Raw genomic sequence first — 16,600 nt, 5'->3', positions numbered from 1 at the left:
AGGAGAAATTTCCTGACAGAACAATTAATAAGTGGAACGACTTGCCTGCAGAAGTTGTGACTGCTCCAACACTGGAAGTTTTTAAGAAGAGATTGGAGAAACATTTGTCTGAAGTGGTGTAGGGTTACCTGTCTGAGCAGGGGGTTGGACTAGAAGACCTCCAAGGTCCCTTCCAACTCTGTTATTCTATTCTATTCTATTCTATTCTATTTTCTATTCTATTCTATTCTAAATTGGTAAAATTGCCCCATTTTACAACTTTTCACGCCACATTTGTTCAGGAAATCCCTGCAGTTGTTAAATTAGTAACCCAGTTGTTAAATGAATCTGGTTTCCCCATTGACTTTGCTGGTCAGAAGGTCGCGAAAGTTGGTCACATACAGTTCTGGAGAACCGGTAGCGGAAATTTTGAGTAGTTCGGAGAACCGGTAGTAAAAATTCTGACTGGCCCCGCCCCCATCTATTCTCTGCCTCCCAAGTCCCAGCTGATCAGGAGGAAATGGGGATTTTGCAATAACCTTCCCCTGGAGTGGGGTGGGAATGGAGATTTTGCACTATCCTTCCCCTGCCACGCCCACCAAGCCATGCCACGCCCACCAAGCCACACCTGCAGAACCGGTAGTAAAATTTTTTGAAACCCACCACTGGTCACATGACTCCAGGACATTGCAACCATCCTAAATGTGAGTCAGCATCTGAATGTAAGTCACATGATCATGGGCATCCTGCAACGGTCATAAGTCTGAAAAATGGTCATAAGTCTGAAAAATGGTCATGTCACCTTTTTTTTCAGTGCCATTTTAACTTTGAACGGCCACTAAGTGAACTATTGTAAGTCAAGGACTACCTGCACGTATGGAGAATTATTTTTAAGTCAACAAAGGTATACCACACCTTAGGAAACATTCGAAATACTTCGACGTTGATATGGAAAATGCCGCTGGTGTCCACTTCATATTTCAGGTCTGTTCCCAGGGGTGTATTCTTTTGTGTTGTGAAGAGGAAAGCTGGTGCATTGCAGCATCTGGACAAAGTAGACCTATGTGAAGAAGCAGAAAGGATACACATGAATCGTGGTGGCGCAGTGGTTAGAATGCAGTATTGCAGGCTAACTTTGCTCACTGTCAGGAGTTTGATTCTGACTGGATCAAGGTTGACTCAGCCCGCCATCCTTCCGCGGTCGGTAAAATGAGGATGCAGACTATTGGGGGCAATAGGCTGACTTTGTAAACCGCTTAGAAAAGGCTGTATATAAGTCTATATAAGAGCCATGGTGGCGCAGTGGTCAGAATGCAGCACTGCAGCTACTTTTGCTGACTGCCAGCTGCCTGCAATTTGGTAGTTCGAATGTCTCCAGGCTCAAGGTTGACTCAGCCTTCCATCCTTCCAAGGTGGGTAAAATGTGGGGCAATAGGCTGACTCTGTAAACCACTTAGAGAGGGCTGTAAAGCTGTAAAAGTCTAAGGACTATTGCTAATGCCCTTCCCTCCTTCCTTCCTTCCTTCCTTCCTTCCTTCCTTCCTTCCTTCCTTCCTTCCTTCCTTCCTTCCTTCTCTTCCCAGTGGTTAGAATGCAGTATTGTAGGCTAATCCACTACTCACTGCCAGCAGTTTGATTCTTTTTTTTTTTTTTGCTTAAAAAGTTTTATTTTAACATTCATATCCAATAACATATTTAATGTACCATCATATACAATTAATCGGACCTGCCCGGTCACCACCCCCTTCCTTTAACTCTCTTCCCTTCTCTACCTTCTTCTATTTTCCACGACCATCCTCCCCTTCTCTTATCTACATCCTCCTCCTTCCTCCCTACTCTTTCTTCTCCTCTTCTATCCCTCTTCCTTCCTTTCCTCTTCCTCCTCTTCTCTTTCCTACCTCCTTCTCTCTTCTATTTCCTTCCTTTCCATCATTCTGAAATGGTAGCCAGGCAGCTCTGATCTTACATTGATTATACATCTTCAATCATCTCTGTACATTAACCATCAATCCATTTTCTACCTCATCCCCCTCCCTTCCCCTCCCTCCCCCCACCCCCCGGGACTTCCCAGAACTGAATACAGGGTATAAAACTAACAGTCAAAAATTAAAATATAACACAAATCATAATCCATAGTCACTCCTTAAAACCTCGACTCCCCGATCTCAGAAATTTCCAATTGAGTTCGTATTTGTTCTTCATTAAAGTACATAGTTTTTAATATCCAACCTTCATCAATCAGTACCAAAACAACGTTCCATCTTCCAATATTCACCAAAGATTCTTCTTAAATATCTTTCTTCCTTAAGCGGTCTCTCAAGAATAGTTCATATTTCCAACTTAATTTCTTAAATTTTACTGTCCAACCTCCAAAGATAAACAATAATCCATCTTTTCATATCTTTGGTATCATTTACATACATCAAATCAGATTACAAATATTATTGTTAATCCTATATTATCTCCACAATATGTCAATTGTAATAATTAAAATCTTCACTTTACCTTACTTATATCAAATAACATTATTAAAATTACACCTATAACTTATCCAAAATATATCAGTTATAACAATTAAATTCTAGTTAACCATATAACAACATTACATCCATCTCTCAAATATAATATTTAATCCAAATTAAATTTTACTATCTATCCTCCAAAATTAAACAATATTCCATCTTCCTATTCCTTTATACCTCAAATATATCAAATAGTACCCCTAAAATTACACATTTATATCCAAAATATAAATATTTACGGGACTGCCTGCTGCTACCGAACACCTCTCACCGACCCGTGCGCTCTCACAGAGAGGGACTCCTCAGGGTGCCATCGGCGCGACAGTGTCGTCTGGCGACGCCCAGGGGAAGGGCCTTCTCTGTGGGGCTCCCGCCTGAACGAACTCCCCCCAGGACTCCGTCAACTTCCGGACCTCCGAACCTTTCGTCGCGAGCTTAAAACTCACTTATTCATCTGCGCTGGACTGGGTTAGTTTTTAAATTTATGGGTTTTTAATGGGTTTTTATCTTAAATTTTTAATCTTGGCCAATTTAATAAGTTTTTTAATTGTATTTTAATCGTATTTATATTGTATTATTGTGTATTTTTTATCTGGCTGTGAACCGCCCTGAGTCCTTCGGGAGAAGGGCGGTATAAAAATTTAAATAATAATAATAATAATAATAATAATAATAAAATAAATCATTTACAAAAATTAACCATAATCATATATAATAAAATTAAACATTCTCACTCCCCTTATCTTCTATCTTACACATTTTCCACCATCTATTCACCATTCAACTTAACATCTATTGATAAAGGGTTCCCAATCTTTAATAGATTAGTGTAGAAATCTCGTGCTTTAAAAACTGTATTAAGAAAATACTTTCTTCCTTTACAATTCACTGTTAAGCCAGCTGGAATCTCCCATCTAAAATATATCTGATGTTTCTTAAGCTCATCCACTAAAAAGGCAAATTCTTTTCTCTTTCTTAACAATTTAGGAGGAATTTCCTTCATCATTATTATATCTTGTCCTAGTATTTGAAATTTATTTTTATAAAATGCTTGCAAAATTCCATACCTAATCTTCTTATTTGTAAAATAAATAACCACATCTCTCGGTAAACACTTCTGCCTTGCCAACCAAGAATTAACACGATAAATTTTTTCAATATTAACTTCAAAATCTTCTGGTTCCACTCCATCTATCTGAGCAAAGGCCTGAGTAAAAATCTCTTTCAAATTTTCTTCTTTACATTCTTTTAATCCTCTCACCCTTATAGCATATTCCATTAATTTATATTGTAATATAACCCTTTCTTCATCTGCCCTATCTACCTTAACCTGAATATCATCCATTTTATTTTCTAAATTCAAATTAATTTGAACTTCATCTATTTTCCTTTGCAAATCTAAATTAATTTGGTTAATTTCTTCCAGTCTTTCCTCTGTTTGAATACTAGATAGCAATAATGGGTTAATTGATTCCTTTAATTTTTTCATCTCCCTCCTCTGTTCTTCCACCATATCTTTAAAATCCAATATTTCTTTCTCCATTTCATCAAATTTTTGATCTATTTCTGAAAGATGAACCTCCATAAGCTCCTGTAAAAAATTCCTTAAGCCGTCTTTAATATCTTCTTTCAATTTCTATATCTGAAGTGAGGAAATTTCCAGTATTTTAGAAATAGTTAAATCTCTTTGCTTGAAAGCCATTTTTAAACTAAGTAATACCAAGAAGAAGGAAAGAAAAAAAAAGAAAAAGAAAAAGAAAAAAGAAAAATTTAATAAACTTTTCTTCTTAAACATTGCAATAAAAAGATAAAAAAGGATAAAAAATAAAAATTCCATTTAAAAAAATATCTTGTTATATTCTTCTTAAAGGTTCCACACCAGCAATTGTAATAAGCATTTCCTTAACTTTCACTTCCAATATACAAAACGCCATTTACTTGCAATACACAAAACGCCATTTCCTTTCATCATCTCCAATCTTGACTACGAATACATTCTCTATCAGGGAGTTAAAATCTTGTTACAATCAAATGCTAACGCTCCAGTTTTCAGCTCTGTCCGCGTTAGAGTCCTTCAGTAATCCATTTCAGTCGCGGAGATGGACGCTGCGTTTTGTTCTGCCATTTGGCAGAAGCGTTCCGGATTCTGGAGCTTTTTTTCGGGCTATAGAAGGAGCGTTCCCATCAAGCCACCAGGAATCTTCCTGGTGCTTTCCTGGGGGCTCTACTTCAGCCCGAATGCTCACCTCTCCCTCTTTGCCCGAGGGAAAAGATTTCCAAGTCGCTTGACAGCAGATTAACGCTGTCTAAGCGGCTCTACAGAATCACACGGAACTGACGGTCTGAGATAGCCCGCCATTAATGAAGCGGAGCCACCCGGAAGTCCCCCAGCAGTTTGATTCTGACTGGCTCAGTGTTGACTCAGCCTTCCATCCTTCCCAGGTGGGTAAAATGTGGACCCAAATTGTTAGGAGCAATACGCTGACTCTGTAAACCTCTTAGAGAGGACTGTAAAGTGGTATACAAGTAAGTGCTATAGCTAAGTGCTATTGCTAAGTGTTACCTACTGCTGTCAAACACAATAAAACACACTTAAGGGCAGCCAGCTAAGTGTAGCAGGGTTAGTGAGAGACAGAGAAGCACAGGATTCCTTATTTGAGGGGCTGTCACAGAGAAGAAGGGGTCAATCTATTCTCCAAAGCACCTGAGGACGGACAAGAAGCAATGGATGGAAACTCATTAAAGAGAGATCCTTCCTCAAAATATGGACACATTTCCTGACAATGAGAACAATCAACCAGTGGAACAGCTTAGAGTTGCGGGTGCTCCATAACTGGAGGTTTTTAAGAAGTGATTGGACACCTATTTGTTCAGAAATAAAGCCACCCTGCCTGAGCAAAAAGTTGGACTAGAAAGACTTCCAAGGTCCCTTCCAAATCTTTTATTCTGTATTCCTCTGTTTTGGCCAGATAATCTGTCGACTATACTGAATATCTGTAGGGATGAAGGAAATACCCCACTTCATCTCAGTGGAATTAGCAGAAGGCCCAAGGTTCAATCCCCAGATTTCCAAGTCTCCAGGGACTGGAGGCTAAAACATAAAGAACAGTTGCTGGAATTGGGTCTGATGAAAAGAAGGACTAGGGGTGACATGATAGCAGTGTTCTGATATCTCTGGGGCTGCCACAAAGAAGAGGGAGTAAAGTTGTTCTCCAAAGCATCTGAGGGGAAGACAAGAAGCAATGGATCGAAACCAATCAAGGAGAGAAGCAATCTATAGAACTAAGGAGAAATTTCCTGACAGTGAGAACAATTAATCAGTGGAACAACTTGCCTCCAGAAATGCTCCAACACTGGAAGTTTTTAATAAGAGAAAGGATAACCATTTGTCTGAAATGCTATAGGGTTTCGTGCCTAAGCAGAGAGTTGGACTAGAAGACCTCCAAGGTCCCTTCCAACTCTGTTATTCTATTCTGCTCTAAGTAGAAATGTGAAGATTGTCTGAGAACATCAAGAGGAGGTGTCTGACATTAGGTAACCCAGTTTCCTCCTATCTGGTGTCTCTCAGGATTCCCAGAATTCCAAACCCAGCCTATCTCAATCCCAACACATTCAACCCTGCTATGTTGGAGGAGACACAGCTCAGAGGAACCATCACCTGATTCAGTGACTTGGTCCTGTAATAAAGTATGGTTTGTTGAACACATCACATTGGCTGGTTCCTGTCAGCTTTGGAAGCCATACTAGGCGGGAAGCTTCCGTGCTGCCACTCTCTCATACGTGGGAAAGTAAGAGGGGGGATTTAGTAGAGGGCTTGTCTTTAGATGTAATAGCGTTCTTCCTATAGAGCACTGCACACCAGAACAACTAGACACAAGAACAGTTTTTTCCCGAAGGCCATCACTCTGCTAAACAAATAATTCCCTCAACACTGTCAAACTATTTACTGAATCTGCACTACTATTAATCTTCTCATCGTTCCCATCACCCATCTCCTTCCACTTATGACTGTATGACTGTAACTTTGTTGCTGGCAATCCTTATGATTTATATTGATATACTGACCATCAATTGTGTTGTAAATGTTGTACCTTGATGAAGGTATCTTTTCTTTTATGTACACTGAGAGCATCTGCACCAAGACAAATTCCTTGTGTGTCCAATCACACTTGGCCAATAAAAAATTCTATTCTATTCTGTTCTATTCTGTCGGTCAAGGTCAGGCCGATCCTGCATCTGGAGAAGGAGCGGTCGGAGTGCTGTCTCGAGATGGGACGGTTGGCGATTGGAGCATGTGATCGACTGAGGAGTGAGGGGATGGGTTTGGGGTTTTTTGATTTACTGAGGGAAAACCCGGACCTTTTAGATTCGGGTTTTCCCAGATGTGCCAGTTTACCTATCCTAGTAAATAGAACTTTGAAAGATGCTTGCTTCAGAGTTTTTACTTGGAGTTGGGGTTTTCTTTTGGGAACGCTGATGGTTTCTATGTAGTCTGACCGGTTTTAAATAAAATACAGCCAGGCAGATATGCTCACAGCAGTAGAAATGAATTAATTTATACTTCTGCCTGGAACCGAAAAACAATAAACCTGCAATCAGATTCGGGTTTCAGATTAACAGAGTTGGAAGGGACCTTGTAGGTCATCTAGTCCAACCCCCTGCCAGAGCAGGAGACCCTACATCATTTCTGACAACTGGCAGTCCAATCTCTTCTTGAAAGTCTCCAGTGATGAAGCTCCCACAACAATTATCCATTTTCTCTGTCAAGATATAGTTTGGGGCTAGGGATTGGATCAGGTTTTCTAAAATCTCTTAGCCCCGGGTTCACCCCCATCTTACTTGAAGGAGTTGGCCTCCGTGATATTCAGCTCCCATTTGCAGATTTGAAGATTCTTCCACCTTTCAAACAACTCCGTCTGCCTCGCTCTAAAATAGGCAGAAAGAAATGGTCACCTTAGAGCTGAATTCCAAAAGTAGCAGCATCTACATCCCAATTTGGACAACAACAATGCAACTTTGTCCTGGTCAAGGAAGACTCTGTGTATGTCTACAGAGAGAGAGAGAGAGAGAGAGAGAGAGAGAGAGAGAGAGAGAGAGAGAGATATGCAGACCAGTGGTGGGTTTCAAAAAATTTTACTACTGGTTCTGTGGGTGTGGCTTGGTGGGCGTGGCAGGGGAAGGATACAGTAAAATCTCCATTCCCTCCCCACTCCAGGGGAAGAATACTGCAAAATCCCCATTCCCTCCCCACTCCTGGAGGAAAGGATATTGAAAAATCTCCATTCCCACCTCACTCCTGGGGGAAGGATATTGCAAAATCTCCATTCCAAACCCACTCTGGGGCCAGCCAGAGGTGGCATTTGCCGGTTCTCCGAACTGCTCAAAATTCCCGCTACTGGTTCTCCAGAACCTGTCAGAACCTGCTGGAGTTCACTCCTGGATCTGGCCCTCAAAGAAATCTAGTTTGACACCCCTGCCTTACACGTTCTGAGCATCCCTGTAAATTTGACAACAACCTATTCTGGACCAAAAAAGGCTGGATTTTGCCACGCCTTCAGTTCAGCATTGCCTAGGCCAGGGGTCTGCAAACTTGGCTCTTTTAAGACTTATGGACTTCAACTCCCAGAGTTCCCAGAATTCTGGGAGTTGAAATCCACAAGTCTTAAAAGAGCCAAATTTGCAGACCCCTGGCCTAGGACAACAGAAATGTATATGTCCTACTTACAACGTCAGGACCTTCAACTCCATGATTTCCCGCCTTAGATCCAGGCATTTTGTAGAGTTGTAGTCAAAAGGACCATCATAATATTCAAAGTACCTGAGGAAGAACAAATGAGATACAACAATAAATGTCAGGTCCCACTGCTGATAGCATCATCTTCACACAACTGGGTACACTTTCCAAATAAGTTTGTCAACCAATCTCATAAGTCCCAGTCATCTAACTGTGGTTTGGAGAGCATATACAGTAGTCTCAAAAAAAGAGGTTGAGAAGAGCAGCATAGATGATTAAGGGGCTGGAGGGTAAATATATGAAGAACAGTTGCAGAAATATAGGGTGTGTCTAGTTGAATGAAAGAAGTAATGTGGGTGACATGATAGCAGTCTTCTAATATTTAAGGGGTTGCCACAAAGAAGAGGGAGTCAAACTATTCTCCAAAGCACCTGAGGGTAGAACAAGAAGCAATGGGTGGAAACTAATCAAGTAGAGAACCAGCCTAGAACTAAGGGAGAAATTTCCTGAAAGAACAATTGATCAGTGGAACAGAATTGCAACTCTGGAGGTTTTTAAGAAGAGATTGGACAAACATTTGTCTGAAAGGGTGTAAGGTTTCCTGCCTGAGCAGGGGGTTGGACTAGAAGACCTCCAAGGTCCCTTTACTGTATAAAGATCCCTTTACTTTCCTCTGTTAATGAGGAAACCGACAAGAAACAGACCCACCCACCCACCCAAAAATGCAACAGCTTTGTTCACACAAATTCTTTCTTTGGTTACCAAATTAACCCATTTTCTAAATTTGCAGAATGACCCAGAACCATAAACTATCCAATGTTTTAATGCTGTAATCCACCCAGAATTGTTTCTATATGTTAAGATGGATGGCAAATAAACTTAATTAATAAATAAGTGAATAAATATGGGCTGGATCTGAAGCAAGCAAGAACCCTGTCCAGGTTCAACCAGCTGTAAAAAGCCAACTTTGAGGTCTTCGTGCATTATATGGACAATGCTGGTGCTTTTATAGTCATCTCAAAGACCTAAAACAGATCATTAGTCTACAGATAGTCCTCAACATATGACCACAACTGAGCCAATTTATTTCTTTTTTTTTTGGGCTCAAGGCAAAAAAACTGCTAAGCAAGGCAGTTGTTAAGTGGGTTTGCCCCATTTTACGACCATTCTCACCACAGCTGTTAAGTGAATTAGTGCAATTTTAAGTTAGTAACTCAGTTGTTAAGTGAATCTGTCGTCCTTAGTGACGTTGCTCGTCAGACGTTTGCAAAAAGGTGATCACATGACCCCAGGGCTCTGCAACCATCTGAATTCTGATCATATGACGAGGGAGACGCTGCAATGGACGTAAGTATGAAAAATGGTTCTAAGTTATACTTTTCCAATGCTGTTGTAACTTCAAACGGTCTACTAAACAAACGGTTGTAAAGTCGAGAACTATCTGTATTTGCTCCTAGAGAGACTGGGGGAAATCTTGCCTTGAGCCTCTGGTGGCTCAACAGGCTAATGCAGGCTGTTATTAACACAGCTGCTTGCAATTACTGCAGGTTCTAGTCCCACCAGGCCCAAGGTTGACTCAGCCTTCCATCCTTTATAAGGTAGGTAAAATGAGGACCCAGATTGTTGGGGGCAATAAGTTGACTTTGTATATAATATACAAATGGATGAAGACTATTGCTTGACATAGTGTAAGCCACCCTGAGTCTTCGGAGAAGGGCGGGATATAAATGCAAAAAAAAAAAAAAAAAAGAATCTGGTTTTTTATATTTTGCATATTTTTCCTATCAGTGCCATCATGTACAACTCTCACTGTCAATTAAATTAATTTTAAATTAAGTCAAATATCTAATATTCCAGATTAGTCTGCTGTTCTTTAAAAACTGACAGAAATCTGTACAACCCATTTTTAAAAAATGAATTTTGTAAGGCATTTTACAAAATGACTATTGGACCATGCATTTTAAGAAAAGCGACTGGCAGAAGAGAAATAATAACTGAGAGCCCACAGAGACAGGGATGGATAAGTAACGAGAATTTTGCTTCCTGTGGCTCACTGTCTTCAATTCAATTTCTTTTTTTTTCTGCGTGAAGGTTATTAAATAGACAAAACTACAGTAGCGCTAATGACTGGATGGTGCCCACAAAACCAAAATATAAATATCTAATTCATCTGTGTGTTGGACAAAGATTGACAAGCTGTATAACGGCGTGTAACCATAGAACAGTTACACTATCGTACAACTTGGATATACAGTTAAAAGGAAAGAATGCCTGAAATGTATGTGATTAATAAAGCAAAGAAAAGTCAACCAGATAGCCTGAAGTCAGCTGTCTCAGAACAGTAAGACCATCTTGAAACTTTTACTGCTATTTAGCACATGGATGCATGGACAAATGCAAACAGGATCTGATCCAGGAACCCCTGTTCCATAATTTTTTTAAATATTCACACTTCTCAGAAAAAAATAATTCGGAATGCACCCCTATACAAATTGCACTTATTTTTCACTAATATGCAAACCTGACTTGCAAAAATCTGGAATCTAAGTGGTTTTCGATTTACAGCCGTTCATTTAGTGACCAATGTTGCAATGGCGCTCTAAAAATGTGATTTAGGGCCGTTTTTCACATGACGAGCAAAGTCAATGGGGAAGCCACTTTACAACCGCGTCGCTAACATAAGCAACTGCGGTGATTCGCTTAACAGCTTCGGTGAGAAAGGTTGTAAAACGGGGCAAGACTCACCGAACAAAGGGCTCACTTAGTTAGCAACAGAAATTCTGGGCTCAATTGTGGTCGTAAGTAGAGGACTACTGTGCCTATATTCCACTTTCCTCCGCTGTAAAGGACTTTTAAGGATTAAGGTTGTATCCAGTGGTGGGATTCAAGTAATTTAACAACCGGTTCTCTGTCCTAATGATTTCTTCCAACAACCAGTTTGCCAAACTGCTCAGAAAGTTAACAACCGGTTCTCCCGAAGTGGTGTGAACTGGCTGAATCCCACCACTGGTTGTATCCCTCTTGTCTCTACATCAGGAGCATCCAACCTTGGTCACTTTAAGATTGTGTGGACTTCAACTCCCAGAATTCCCCAGCCAGCATGGCTGGCTGGGGAATTCTGGGAGTTGAAGTCCACACAATCTTAAAGTGACCTAGGTTGAACACCACTGCTCTACATGGAAAGCATGTGCCACATGAACAAGTTATGATGCCTTCCTGGGTCATCTCAAGGATTTGTTGCAGGGCTGGCACCTTTCCAGGGCTGTGCCCCCAATATCAGTACCTGCTGCCTGCGCCACCTCCTCCACTTCTCAGAGCTCCGCCATCCGTGAAATTGGAGCTGTTGGTCCAGTTCGCCCGTTCCTCATCACTCTGCCAGCTAAAGTGCGGCTCACTAGCAAAGAAACAAGGCAGTTGGTATCTCACATCATTATCTCCGTCCTACTTAGCATTGGCTAGATCAGGGGTCGGCAACCTTAAACACTCAAAGAGCCACAAAGGACCTAACCCAGCGGTTCTCAACCTGTGGGTCGGGACCCCCTTGGGGGTCGAATGATGATTTGCCAGGGGTCGCCTAAGAGCATCGGAAATATGGGAACTATACTTGCGAGTTGAAGAATCGCGCTCCAATGGTTGACTTCACAAGCCAGCTGCAGGCTCTTCAAATCGCTAGCCAAATTCGGCTTCAGGCGTGATGAATTAAAAAAGAGAGAAATCTTTGCTCTGATGTCTCCCTCTCAAATCAGCTACAATCACTCCCAATCGCTAGCCTAATCTGGCTTCAGGCACCATAAACTTAATAGGGGAGGAGTCTCCGCTTTAATGCCTCCGTCCTCAAGGCAATCGCAAGCAGTTCAGATCGCTAGCCAATACGGCTTCAGGCGTGATAAATTCAAAACGAAAATAATTTTACGGTTGGGGGTCGCCACATCATGGGGAATTGTATTAAAGGGGTCGCCACATCATGGGGAACTGTATTAAAGGGGTCGCAGCACTATAAAGGTTGAGAACCACTGACCTAACCGGAAGCCCCCGCCCATTGAATTCTGGGATAGAAATTATAAATTAACAATGGCCGTAGCATATAAAGAAAATTTGTATAAAATGTTCCACAGATGGCAACTGGCACCAGCGAGACTGGCCAAAATGTTCCCAAATTTACCACCAAATTGTTGGAGATGTGGGTATAAGCTAGGCACATACTACCATATGTGGTGGATGTGCCCCAAGATAAAAAAAAATTTTGGCAAAAAAATCAAAAATTGGCTAGAGGGAATTACCCAATTAAAAATGGAATTCAAACCGGAATTTTATCTATTGGGAATAATTAGTTCAAAAATAGATAAATCTTTGCAATATCAAATACTTCATTTATTAACGGCAGCAAAGATCGCTGTAGCACATGTATGGAAATAAAATAATGTTCCAAGAGAGGAAATAATTATCCAAAAAATTCTACGATGTGCAGGATGATGTTAGAAATCAAGGAAAGGGAAGAGTCGGATTATTACAAAGTGTGGAATAAACTGTATGATTGGTTGGACAAAAAGAAATCAACATTATAAATTATAAATTGGATTGTTAATCTGACTAAATTGGAATTAGGAAATATTTATTTATTTATTTATTTTATTAAATTTTTATATATAAATATAAATTATTGGATTGGTAAATAGAATAATAAAATGTAAATATAAGTATGTATAGGATTGAGTAAAAAAAGGACAGAGAATATATACCATTGCTGACACGACGAGCTGTAAAATACGTAATGCTATGTTCGTGATGTGTTTTTAATGTGTTTTTGTTTTATGTTTTGTTTTTTTGTGTGTGTGTTTTTTCTACATTTTGTTTTTAAGGGTGAAAAGCTTAATAAAAATTACTTTTTTAAAAAAATAAAAAATAAAAAAAAGAAGAATAATTCTGGAGCTGACCGGAAGTCCGGTTCCCCCACCATAGAATCTCCTCCTAGCGCGGCGTCCTTTTTCCTCTACCTGTCCTAACCAAAGGTCCTATCAACTGTGGAGCCGACTGGCGACAGGGAGCTGCAGCAGAGGGATAAAAGAGCTGTCAGGCCTGGAAACCATACTAGACTTTAGGTTTCCAGACGCTGCCACATTTTTCCCCTGAGGGGAAGAAGGGGGGCTGAGGGGTATGGTAACATTCTTCAAGCGGTCAAGGTCGGATGGTGTTCACATCTGCAGGAGGAGTGGCGAGAAGATATTCGAATGAACTGGGAGAACGTGGGACCATGTGACCATCAAAGGGGTCAGGGGGGTGGGACTCTTGGGGTTTGTATAACTGGGAAAAGAATCCGGAAATTCAGTTTTGGAATTTCACTCATCGTGTGCCAGTTTCCTCATGCTAGTAAAGAACTCTGGAAAACAATGGCTTCTGAGTTTTTTTTATGCAGAAGAGGTTTTTCTGGACCCTTGACAAGAGCCACATGCGGCTCCAGAGCCGCAGGTTGCTGACCCCTGGGCTAGATACAGGTAGTCCTAGACTTACAACAGTTCATTTACTGACTGTTCAAAGTTACAACGGCACTGAAAAAAAGGGACTTATAACCATTTTTCACACTTAAGACCATTGTAGTGTTCCCACGGTCATCTGATCAAAATTAAGGTGCTTGGCAACTGGCTCATATTTATGATGGTTGCAGTTTCCCGGGGTCACGTGATCCCCTTTCGTGACCTCCTGACAAGCAAAGTCAATGGGGAAACCCGATTCGCTTAACAACCATGTGGCTAACTTAATCATAGCAGCGATTCACTTAACAACTATGGCAGGAAAGGTCGTAAAAACGGGGCAAAATTCACTTAACTGTCTCGATTAAGCAACAAAAAAAATTGGGTTCTATTGTTGTCATAAGTTGAGGACCACCTGTAGTTAACACGAAATATTTCCCAAGACGGAGGAAACCTGAATCCTGCATGTACGGCTGGTGGACTTCATTCAATCAACATTAATGTGGCGAATATGTAACCGTCAGGTCTTTTCCCCGTTTCTAGTGCATTTAGAAGGACTGGCTGACACAAGGGTCCTTGAGTGGCGCAAACTGCTAAGACAGTCTGTTATTAACAGCAGCTGCTTGCACTATTGCAGGTTCAAGCCCCACCAGGCCCAAGGTTGACTCAGCCTTCCATCCTTTATAAGGTAGGTAAAATGAGGACCCAGATTGTTGGGGGGGCAATAAGTTGACTTTGTATATAATATACAAGTGGATGAAGACTATTGCTTAACACAGTGTAAGCCGCCCTGAGTCTTCGGAGAAGGGCGGGATATAAATGCAACAACAACAACAACAACAACAACAACAACAGTAGTAGTAGTAGTAGTAGTAGTAATAATAATAATAATAATAATAATAATAATAATAATAATAATAATAATAATAATAATTGTTAAGAGGAGACACTGATGGCATAGCCACAGCTCACTGGCACTCATGGATATTATGGTCTGGGTTTGAAAATCAAGAGAGTGAAATGTAAACCAGCTGCAATCTCACTTGAGTCAGGTGGGCTGCCACTAGCCAATCAGATATCAGCCTGCCTGCCTGCCTTCCTATCCATCTACTTACCTACCTATCTATCTCTCCACTTATCTCTTTCATCTCTCTCATCCATCTATCTATCTATCAATCTATCTATTTATCTATCTATCTACCTACCTACCTACTACCTACCTACATACATACATACATACCTATCTCTCTATCTCTCTCTTTCATCTCTCTTATCTATCTACCTACCTACCTACCTAACCTAGCTAGCTACCTATCTCTCTATCTCTCTATCAGGAGAACAACTTGCCTCCAGAAGTTGTGAATGCTCCAACACTGGAAGTTTTTAAGAAGATGTTGAATAATCATTTGTCTGAAGTGGTGTAGGATTTCCTGCCTAAGCAGGGAGTTGGACTAGAAGACCTCCAAGGTCCCTTCCAACTCTGTTAGTCTATTCTAGTCTAGTCTATTCTAGTCTAGTCTAGTCTCTCCCTCTCTCTCATCTGTCTGTCTATCTATCTATCTACTTACTTACTTATCTCTTGTCTTATCCAACCAGCTATCTAATCTATCTATCTATCTATCTATCTATCTATCTATCTATCTATCTATCTATCTATCTACTTACCTACATATCTCTTGTCTGTCCATCCATCCAGCTATCTATTTATCTATCTATCTATCTATCTATCTATCTATCTATCTATCTATCTATCTACCTACCTACCTACCTACATATCTCTCATCTGTCCATCCAGCTATCTATCTATCTACCTATCTACTTACCTACATATCTCTTGTCTGTCCATCCAGCTGTCTATCTATCTATCTATTTATCTATCTATCTATCTATCTATCTATCTATCTATCTATCTATCTATCTGATGTAGGTCATAAAATACATGGATAGCAGCAGTAGAGATATATGGAAACAAATAATAATAATAATAATAATAATAATAATAACAACAACCAACAAATAATAATAAACAAATAATAAATAATAGTAAAACAAATAACAAATAATAATAAAACAAATAATAACAAACAACGTCACAACACAGTCGCTCAGATGGTCCACTGGAACTTGTGTCACAACTACCATCTGCCTGTAGCAAAGAACTGGTGGGATCATAAGCCTGAAAAAGTGATTGAAAATGAGCATGCAAAACTACTGTGGGATTTCCGAATACAGACTGATAAAGTTTTGGAACACAATACCCTGGATATCACGATTGTGGAAAAGAAAAAAGTGTGGATAGTCGACATTGCTATACCTGGTGACAGCAAAATTGATGAGAAACAACTTGAAAAAGTCACCAGATATCAAGATTTGAGAATCGAATTGCAGAGACTCTGGCATAAACCAGTGCAGGTGGTTCCAGTGGTACTCGGCACACTGGGAGCTATGCCTAAAGACCTAGGCAAGCACTTAAAAGCGATTGGCGCTGACAAGATCACCATTGGTCAGCTGCAGAAGGCCACCTTACTGGGATCTGCTCGCATAATTCGCCGATACATCACGCAGTCCTAAACGCTTGGGAAGTGTTCGACTAGCGATCTGTGATACGAAATCCAGCATAGTTATCTCGTTTGCTGTGTATACTGTCATTTTGTATAAATAAAATAATAACAATAATAATGTGTTCAACTAGTGATCTGTGATATGAAATCCAGCATAGTTATCTCGTTTGCTATGTATACTGTCATTTTGTGTAAATATAATAATAATAATAATAATAATAATAATAATAATAATAATAATAATAATAATAATAATAATAATAATATAATGCACATAAGTTGGAGATGTATTGTCAACTTTGTAAGATATAAACCAATCAGTGCATAGTTTTTTTC

The 16,600-nt window shown here is 40.1% G+C and overlaps 1 protein-coding gene across 2 annotated transcripts in view; it reads right to left on the bottom strand.

The window, feature by feature from the left end:
* Window positions 1–16,600, bottom strand: part of ST8SIA5 (ST8 alpha-N-acetyl-neuraminide alpha-2,8-sialyltransferase 5) — a 65,199-nt gene that overhangs the window by 19,434 nt on the left and 29,165 nt on the right. The window contains exons 2-5 of one of the 2 annotated variants that reach the window (XM_058173164.1): window positions 11,519–11,629; window positions 8,227–8,319; window positions 7,341–7,427; window positions 895–1,039 (exon numbers count right to left, since the gene is read on the bottom strand). In XM_058173164.1, coding sequence (XP_058029147.1) covers window positions 895–1,039; window positions 7,341–7,427; window positions 8,227–8,319; window positions 11,519–11,629 — 436 coding nt within the window. The remainder of the gene's footprint in view (window positions 1–894; window positions 1,040–7,340; window positions 7,428–8,226; window positions 8,320–11,518; window positions 11,630–16,600) is intronic. The other variant, XM_058173165.1, reaches the window with a different exon arrangement.

Source organism: Ahaetulla prasina, chromosome 2 (genome assembly GCF_028640845.1).
Source record: "Ahaetulla prasina isolate Xishuangbanna chromosome 2, ASM2864084v1, whole genome shotgun sequence".
In the NCBI taxonomy this organism is placed as follows: domain Eukaryota; kingdom Metazoa; phylum Chordata; class Lepidosauria; order Squamata; family Colubridae; genus Ahaetulla; species Ahaetulla prasina.
The sequence above is the reverse complement of the archived record's forward strand: the minus strand, read 5'-3'. Positions and strand labels throughout refer to the sequence as shown.